The sequence below is a fragment of the Pezoporus occidentalis genome, unplaced genomic scaffold, assembly GCF_034315485.1.
Source record: "Pezoporus occidentalis ecotype Australia unplaced genomic scaffold, CSIRO_AGI_Poc_V1 ctg249, whole genome shotgun sequence".
Classification (NCBI taxonomy): Eukaryota; Metazoa; Chordata; class Aves; order Psittaciformes; family Psittacidae; genus Pezoporus; species Pezoporus occidentalis.
In genome coordinates, this window is record NW_026914383.1 from 845,446 (window position 1) to 853,635 (window position 8,190).

The 8,190-nt window shown below is 59.3% G+C and overlaps 2 protein-coding genes across 2 annotated transcripts; both read left to right on the forward strand.

Moving 5' to 3' along the window:
- The first annotated feature begins 36 nt into the window (after positions 1-36).
- On the forward strand, positions 37-2,094 carry LOC134165773 (basic myotoxic phospholipase A2 PhTX-II-like). Its single transcript, XM_062622866.1, has 5 exons — positions 37-245; positions 609-665; positions 835-958; positions 1,393-1,499; positions 1,605-2,094. The coding sequence occupies exons 2-5, from the start codon at positions 626-628 to the stop codon at positions 1,727-1,729; spliced, it is 396 nt and encodes a 131-aa protein (XP_062478850.1). The 5' UTR covers positions 37-245; positions 609-625; the 3' UTR covers positions 1,730-2,094.
- Positions 2,095-3,891: 1,797 nt separating this feature from the next.
- On the forward strand, positions 3,892-6,000 carry LOC134165798 (group IIE secretory phospholipase A2-like). The gene is made up of 4 exons (XM_062622907.1): positions 3,892-4,400; positions 4,528-4,675; positions 5,078-5,184; positions 5,715-6,000. Exons 1-4 carry the CDS (start codon positions 4,373-4,375, stop codon positions 5,855-5,857), a joined length of 426 nt encoding a protein of 141 aa, XP_062478891.1. The 5' UTR covers positions 3,892-4,372; the 3' UTR covers positions 5,858-6,000.
- The last annotated feature ends 2,190 nt before the right edge of the window (positions 6,001-8,190 follow it).

Genomic DNA, 8,190 nt, shown 5'->3' on the forward strand with positions numbered 1-8,190 from the left:
GAGAAATCCCCTCTGTGAAAGCACAGCATCCTCCCCAGGCCATGCAGGAACTCCGTCTCGGCCCCTGCGTCACGGGGCTGCAGCCCACGGGGACGGAGGGGTTTGGCCATCGAGGGAAGGGGCGTAGCAGAAAGCAATTTTGGGCCAGAGAAGTGATTTCAGCACTTCCAGTTGGGAGCTTCGGGCCGGACGTGGAGGGGCTGCTCCCCAGGACAGCGAGGAAGGGGAGACGGAGCCATCCCCCGGTGAGCAACTCCCCCTGTGGGGTGGGCTCATGGCTGCTGCAGAACGAAACCACGGGGGGGGATGCTGCAGAGCTGCTTCTGCTGCTTGCCGTTGCTCTCAGATAGAACCTCCGTCCCAGGGGTAGTGGCACTGCCCCTGCAAAGTGATGCCCTGGGTGCTGGAAGCAGTGGGACGGGAGGCGGGAGGTGCTAGGGTGGTGGGACAGGTTCCCAAAGGGTTTGCTTCTGGCCAAGGGGCAGCAGCACAGACGCTGCCTTTGCCACCTCTGATTTCGAGGTGATCAGACCTGACTTCAGAGGCAAGGTTTGAATGGCGGTGCCTGTCACCCTGCCCTGCTGAGCGTGTCCTGTTTCTCCTCCCAGGCGTGGGTGAGAGGAAGATGAAGGTCCTGCTGATGGTGGCAGTGCTGTTTGCCTGCAGTAAGTGCAGCCGTCCCTGACCCAGAGCTGGGAGCCAGGCTGCAGCCCTGTGCTGATGCACGGAGCATCCCCAGACCCCCGTGCGCTCCACGGGGACACCATCCCCATCATTCCCCAGACCTTGTTTCTGCACATAACTTGTAAAAATCACACTTTCTGCTCCCTTTAGGTGTGTCCATAGCTCATGGGAAGCTCCCGCACACGTTTGCACCGGGACTCGAGGGGAGCACCGTAGGAAATGTGACCCATGGCTGCTCCTCGGGATGGGGCACGTCGAGGGCTTCAATGGACCGGTACAGACAGTGCTGCCCCTGAGGGCTAACGCTGGCCCCAGGGTAACCCCAGGGGTCATGAGCAACCTCTAAAGCCTTGCAAAAAGCAGACCAGGCGATGGCCAGCTACAGGAGGGGAATAGGCTTTAGGGAAGGCGCCTTCACCCCTAATTCCAGCCCTGTAGTCAGTAGGGTTGTTCCAGCAGCAGCTGCCTGAAGTCAATGGGATGGCTCCAGAGGAGAAGGATGGTCCTGAAGGCAGGATGGTCCCAGAGCTGGACAGAGGTAGCACAGGGGAGTAGAGAAGAGGCTTTGTGTAAGGGTGGGCTGGAAGGAGCAGCTTCGGTGTGGTTCAGAGCAGGAGGAGGACGCCGAGCTCGCAGGGCCCGTGCCAGGTAGGTCCGAAGCCGCTGGTGCCGTGGTTCGGATGAGCCCGGGCTCTCTCCTCGCCGCAGGTGCTGCCGGCTCCGGGCCTGCTGCTACGCCAGGCTGGCGGCACGGCGCTGCCCCGTGGGACCCGCGCAGCCCTTCCCTGTGCCCCGGGCAGCAGTGCCCCGCTGCAGTGAGTCCCCGCTGGTCCCCAGCATCCCGTTTCCCTTTCCCGGGCAGCACTCGCGGAGCTGCCCTAAGGGGAGGGCTCAGCCGCGCTTCCCTCCGGTGTCCGCAGGCTCCGGGACCCGGTGCCAAAGGGGCGCCTGCCGGTGCGAGCGGGCAGCCCTGCTCTGCCGCATGCACAGCCGGGGGCAGCTCCGGCGCCGCAGCAAGTGCCGGGGCCGAGGCGGGCGGTGCTGAAGCCAAAGGGCTCCTTGCGTTGAGCCGCATCCGGGCTGGTGAGCGAAGGGACGGGGCCAGCAGCGAACCCCAGCCCTGCCGGGTCTCCTCCGTGGGGCTTTCTGGCTTCGACACGAGGACAGCCGCCCCCTGGTGCGGTTGTGCCGGTGCGCACCGGGTCCGAAGAGGGAGAGCAGCTCAGGTGCGAGGTCTCGGCACAGAGAAACACGGCAGCGGTGGGCACCCGCTCCTCGTCGCTGCGAAGGGCGAGATGGAGCCAGCGCGCGTTCCCCCTTGGCTCCTGTGCAGCCCCTCCGCTCCCTCTGCTTTTCGCTTCGCTGCACGTTCCCTTCTGCTGCTCCCAAATAAAACCAGAGAGCGCAAAAGTTCGGTCCTCAGCGCGGCGTGACTCGCGCAGGCAGCAGCTAACGTCTTAGCTGGGTTTCCCGACGGAAAACCAGCGAAAATGACACCCCCTGACCTGCATCTGCACATCCCCGCTCATCCCCGAGCCTCCAGGCTCCGGGACGTGCGGCTGTTCCGAGATGGAGCGATCCAAGCCGACGCAAAGGGCTGAGTGATGCTGGGGAGGGCCGGGCGCTGGCAACCTCTGCTGCAGTGGGGTGGTCAGCAGCTCGCCTCGCAGCAAAACACATTTCTCACTAGAAAGGAATGCTCTGGCCTGATTCTGCAGCAAGCCCGAGCACAGCCCCTAGAACAGGCGGCTCAGGCACCGGCTGCTTCCCCCCTCACCACAGCAGCGTCCCCATAAAGCAGGGTTTCTGCCCCGGGGGTTGGCCCGCTCTGAGGTCCTGGTTCTGTGACCCCCTGTGGGGCTCAGCAATGGAGAGCCACAGGAACAGGGAGCAAACGTGGCCTCGGCAGCTGCCATTCCCACCCTGGCTTGTGCCAAAGCTGAACTCGGTGGCACCAGGAAATATCCCTTAAATCAGCAACGCTTCCTTCTGGCTGCAAGCCAGCACTGAGCTCTGCCAGCTGTGCTTATCCTCAGGGGGACAAGGAAGGAGAGGGCAGCCTTTCGCCCCACAGCTGCTGTCTATGGCATAAATCAAGGATCAAATCCTTGCCGAGATGGGAGCAGGAGCATCACAGAGGTGGACTGCAGGTCAGGATGAGCTGGAACACACTCTCCCTGCTGAAATCCTGGGTGAATTTTAACTATTTATGTATTTTTCTGCCTGGAGAAAAGGCAGAAAAGGCGTGTAAAAGGCTCCCGACAGAGGGGGAAGAGATCCTGCTGGGGCCCTGACCCAAGTTCCTTCTTCCCATCATCACTCCAGTTTCACACAAGTCACGTCCTTGTTTCCCATCTCAGTTTCCCCATCACAGACAGGGGATTTCCTCGCCCTGGCCGGTGCTGGGGCTCCTCGCAGAGCACTCAGAACCTGCAAGCTCTGCCAGAAGGAAACTGCTAAATGGGCATTCAGCATCACCTCTTGCGTTAGAGATTGTCTGCAAGCGACAGCCGTCCTCCCCTTCACCCTTCCAGCATACACCCCTGGTATTGTTTGCCCTTGTCCTGCCGCTTGCCTTAATTTCCTTCTACATAAATCATGGACAAGTCCTTTAAGCTCATCAAGAGCAACCATTCCCCAGCACTGCCAAGGCCACCCCTAACCCATGGCACTGAGGGTGTGTGCACACTTGCAGGGACGGTGACTGCAGCCCTGCCCTGGGCAGCCTGTTCCAATGCCTGAGCACCCTCTGGGGCAGGAATTGTTCCTCAGCTCCATCCAAACCTGCCCTGGTGCAGCTTGAGGCCGTTTCCTCTTGTCCCATCCCTTGTTCCTTGGGAGCAGAGCCCAGCCCCTCCTGGCTCCATCCTCCTGTCAGGCACTTGTAGGCAGTGATCAGGTCCCCCCTGAGCCTTCTCAGCTCCACACTGAACCCCCCAGGTCCCTCAGCCCTTCCCCATCACACTTGTGCTCCAGGCCCTGCACCAGCTCCGGTGCCCTAAATGTGAGCCAAACAGCTCACCCAGCGGTCCATGAGCGACACCTGCTCTGTTTTGAGAGGAGGAAAATGCACACAGGGGAAGCAATGGAACATCCCCATACAGAAGGAGCCTCTGGGCACTGAAGACCCAGGAAATCCAGCATACAGACCCTTTCCTCAGTCCCATCTCTTGCCACAGCCCATTCTGGAGGGCCACCAGCTCGCGGTGCTGCATCTCACACAATGGGTACTTCAGAAGCAGAGGATGCTTTGCACTGCCTGCATTTTCTCCCTGCCTGGTAAGTCATGATGGAAAGGGTAAGATACAGAATGGTGTTTTCCAACCTAGACATCAAAAAGAGTCATCCAGGAGCGAAGTGGTTCCCATTTTCCCTCAAGTTTTCCCATTGGGATGCTGAGATAGCCAGGAGCCATGCATGGACTCAGCCCTGGTCTGCCCCATTCATCCCAGTCCACCAAAACCTCCCCTGCAAAGGGCTCTCCCAGTGTAGGGCTCCCCACTGAGGCCTCCAGCAGCGCCGAGAGAGGCTCGCACACACAGTGCCACCAAAATGGTGACATTTGTCAATATTTGCCCACTTTGGGCTCTCTGAAGGAGGGGCAGCGCCAGGCAGCCCATGGGGCTATAAAAGGTGTGACTGGAGGCACCTTGGGCTCACCCGGACACCGGAGCTGCCACCACCAGCCATGAAGCTCTTCTTGTTGCTCCTCTGCTGTGAGTACCCTCCATGGCCGAGGCATCCCTAAGCAGTGAACCGGGGAGGGTGAAAATGCTCTTCCTTGCTGCAGACGGGTGGGAGGGGAGGTTGCTTTCCCCATGCTCCTAACGCCGCTGTCCCCAGTGGCAGGGCTGGCGCCTGCTGCCTGCAACGTGATTCAGTTCGGTTCAATGATCAAGGGCAAGACAGGGAAATCACCGCTGTCCTACAACGGCTACGGCTGCTACTGCGGCCTGGGGGGATCCAAGCAGCCGCTGGACGCCACCGACAGGTGAGTCAGGACCCGGTGCTCCCAGCCCTCCCTCTCCTTCCATCAGCGCAGGGAACGCTTGCCCTGCTCCCGGTAGCCCAATGCAAGCATCACTGCTTGTCCTCCTTAAGCGTTGCTCGGGAGCAGCAGGTGATGGAATGGGGCACAGCAGCGTTGCTTCTGCCCGGGCAGCATCAGGCAGAGATGCTTTGGGATCCAGCTATGGGCCATTTGTAAGCAAGGGGAAGCATGTCGAGCTGGGCTGGTGATGCCAAAGGTGTGAGTCACCTCCCCATGCTCCTGCAGCACGAGGAGAGCATCTAACCCAGGACAAACGGGACACGTTCCTCACGGCGCTGATGTGAGCACTGCCACTGCTCACCGCCATGGCACCACCCGAATCGCTCCCTCTCGTGCCCGCAGGTGCTGCCATGCCCACGACTGCTGCTACAAGAAGCTGTCCTCCTCTCGCTGCAGCCCCAAGCTGGTCACGTACAAATACTCCATCCAGGGAAGCAAGATAACGTGCGGTGAGAGGCGGCGCGGGGCCAGAGGCACAGGCACACACCTCTCCTCCGAGATGTCCTTCAGGCCATTATCCTGGCCTGGAAACCAGCTGGGGAGAGGGTGGAAAGGAGGGAAAAGTGCCTGGAATAGGGCAAATTAATGTTTCCTGGGAATATGGTGAGGTGTAGAGCTCGGAGACCTCCCAAAGGAGGGGGTTGCCCTTCTGTAAGGGCCAATACTGAAGGTTTGAGGCAACCCTCCCATCTCAGATGGGGACCCGGCCCTGCTGCCTCCCTTTCCCCAAAGCAAACATTGTCCTGTCATGGTGAGTGGCTAAAAACAAAGCACTTCCCTGTAACCTAGGCAAATATCTGTACATACATACATAGATAAAGTCACCTCAACAGCTCCTTTATGGCCATCCATGGTTTATAGCCCCACGCGCCACAGGTCAGGGGACGCCCCAAACTCAACATGGGGATGATCCAAGAGCCATCTTCTGCCTCTTCCCCCTTCCCTTCTCCCATCCCCATCCCACCCCATTTCCTTCCAGGATCTGGGACTTGGTGTCAAAGAGGGAGCTGCGAGTGCGACAGGCGGGCGGCGGAGTGCTTCCAGAGGGCAGCCAGGACGTTCCGGAGCTCCTACAGGAACTACCGCAACTCCCTGTGCAAGGGCTCCACTCCCTCCTGTTGAACGCACCTCAACGGCAGGAACGGGCTCCGCTGCGGGCTCGGTGCCTTCCCAGGGGCCGGGCAGAGCCCGCCTTGGTCCTGAGACACCAAAACCGGTGCCTGGTGCCTTGCCCTGGCACACAGGGAAGGCCCCGCTCCCCGCAATGAAATCAATCATGAAAACAAGGAGATCACGCCAATAAAAGCTCATTTCCAAAGGCAGTTGGTGAAGCATGCCTGGCGTTGGGTTTGGCGTTGGGGAACTGACGGCGGAAGGGGGAGGAAAAGCGCAGGAACCAGCGCGGGAGGCAGCAGAACTTTGCGGCTGATTTCCTGGGGTGAAAATTCAAGCCCAGTTTTGTATCTTTTCCTTAGAAAACGCTTACCAGAAGTGGCATTTTGGCAGCAAATTGGTAAATCTGGAGCTTCAGAGCTGAAAAACTGGGATTGACTGAACCAGCGGGTGGCTGCTGCGCCCCAGCCCCAAACCAGCTTCAAACCAGCTCCAAACCAGCTCCAAACCAACTCCAAATCCAGCCCCAAACCAGCTCCAAACCAACCCCAAACCAGCTTCAAACCAGCCCCAAACCCAGCTCCAAACCAGCCCCAAACCAGCTCCAAACCAGCCCCAAACCCAGCTCCAAACCCAGCCCCAAACCAGCTTCAAACCAGCCCCAAACCAGCTCCAAACCCAGCCCCAAACCAGCTCCAAACCCAGCTCCAAACCAGCCTCAAACCAGCTTCAAACTCAGACCCAAACCAGCTCCAAACTCAGCCCCAAACCAGCCCCAAACCAGCTTCAAACCAGCTCCAAACCAGCTCCAAACCCAGCCCCAAACCAACCTCAAACCAGCTCCAAACCCAGCCCCAAACCCAGCTCCAAACCCAGCTTCAAACCAGCTCCAAACCAGCTTCAAAACAGCTTCAAAACAGCTCCAAACCAGCTTCAAACCCGGCTCCAAACGCAGCCCCAAACCAGCTCCAAACCCGGCTCCAAACCAGCTCCAAACCCGCTCCAAACCCAGCCCCAAACCAGCTCCAAACCCGCTCCAAACCCAGCCCCAAACCAGCATCAAACCCAGCTCCAAACCAGCTCCAAACCCGCTCCAAACCCAGCCCCAAACCAGCTCCAAACCAGCTCCAAACCCAGCTCCAAACCAGCTCCAAACCCGGCTCCAAACCCAGCCCCAAACCAGCTCCAAACCAGCTCCAAACCCAGCCCCAAACCAGCTTCAAACCCAGCTCCAAACCAGCTCCAAACCCGGTTCCAAACTCAGCTCCAAACCAGCTCCAAATCCGGCTCCAAACCAGCTCCAAATCCGGCTCCAAACCAGCTCCAAACCCAGCCCCAAACCAGCTTCAAACCCAGCCCCAAACCAGCTTCAAACCCAGCCCCAAACCAGCTCCAAACCAGCTCCAAACCCAGCCCCAAACCAGCTCCAAACCCAGCTCCAAACCAGCTCCAAACCAGCCCCAAACCAGCTCCAAACCCAGCTCCAAACCAGCTCCAAACCCAGCTCCAAACCAGCTCCAAACCAGCTCCAAACCCAGCTCCAAACCAGCTCCAAACCCAGCTCCAAACCAGCTCCAAACCAGCTCCAAACAAGCTCCAAAGCCAGCTTCAATCCCAGCTCCAAACCCGCTCCAAACCCAGCTCCAAACCCAGCTCCAAACCCAGCTCCAAACCAGCTCCAAACCAGCCCCAAACCAGCTCCAAACCCAGCCCCAAACCAGCTCCAAACCATCTCCAAACCCAGCTCCAAACCAGCTCCAAATCCGGCTCCAAACCAGCTCCAAACCCAGCTCCAAACCAGCTCCAAACCAGCATCAAACCCAGCTCCAAACCAGCTCCAAACCCGCTCCAAACCCAGCTCCAAACGAGCTCCAAACCCAGCTCCAAACCAGCCCCAAACCAGCTTCAAACCCAGCTCCAAACCAGCTCCAAACCAGCCCCAAACCAGCTCCAAACCAGCTTCAAACCCAGCTCCAAACCCAGCCCCAAACCAGCCCCAAACCAGCTCCAAACCAGCTTCAAACCCAGCTCCAAACCCAGCCCCAAACCCAGCCCCAAACCAGCTCCAAACCCAGCCCCAAACCAGCTCCAAACCTAGCTCCAAACCCAGCTTCAATCCCAGCTCCAAACCAGCTCCAAACCCAGCCCCAAACCCAGCTCCACTCACAGCCATAACACAGCCCCAAACTAGCTCCAAACCCAGCTTCAAACCCAGCCCCAAACCAGCTCCAAACCCAGCTCCAAACCCAGCTCCAAACCCAGCCCCAAACCCAGCCCCACTCACGGCCATAACACAGCTCCAAACCAGCTCCTAACGAGTATTTGGGTAACGAGCAGGCACT

Coding starts and splice junctions, on each gene's coding strand:
- LOC134165773 (XM_062622866.1), top strand. CDS start 626: ATGAAGGTCCTGCTGATGGTGGCAGTGCTGTTTGCCTGCA. Junction 666..834: donor GGCAGTGCTGTTTGCCTGCA/GTAAGTGCAGCC, acceptor TGCTCCCTTTAG/GTGTGTCCATAGCTCATGGG. Junction 1,500..1,604: donor GGCAGCAGTGCCCCGCTGCA/GTGAGTCCCCGC, acceptor CGGTGTCCGCAG/GCTCCGGGACCCGGTGCCAA.
- LOC134165798 (XM_062622907.1), top strand. CDS start 4,373: ATGAAGCTCTTCTTGTTGCTCCTCTGCT. Junction 4,401..4,527: donor CTTCTTGTTGCTCCTCTGCT/GTGAGTACCCTC, acceptor CGCTGTCCCCAG/TGGCAGGGCTGGCGCCTGCT. Junction 4,676..5,077: donor CCGCTGGACGCCACCGACAG/GTGAGTCAGGAC, acceptor TCGTGCCCGCAG/GTGCTGCCATGCCCACGACT.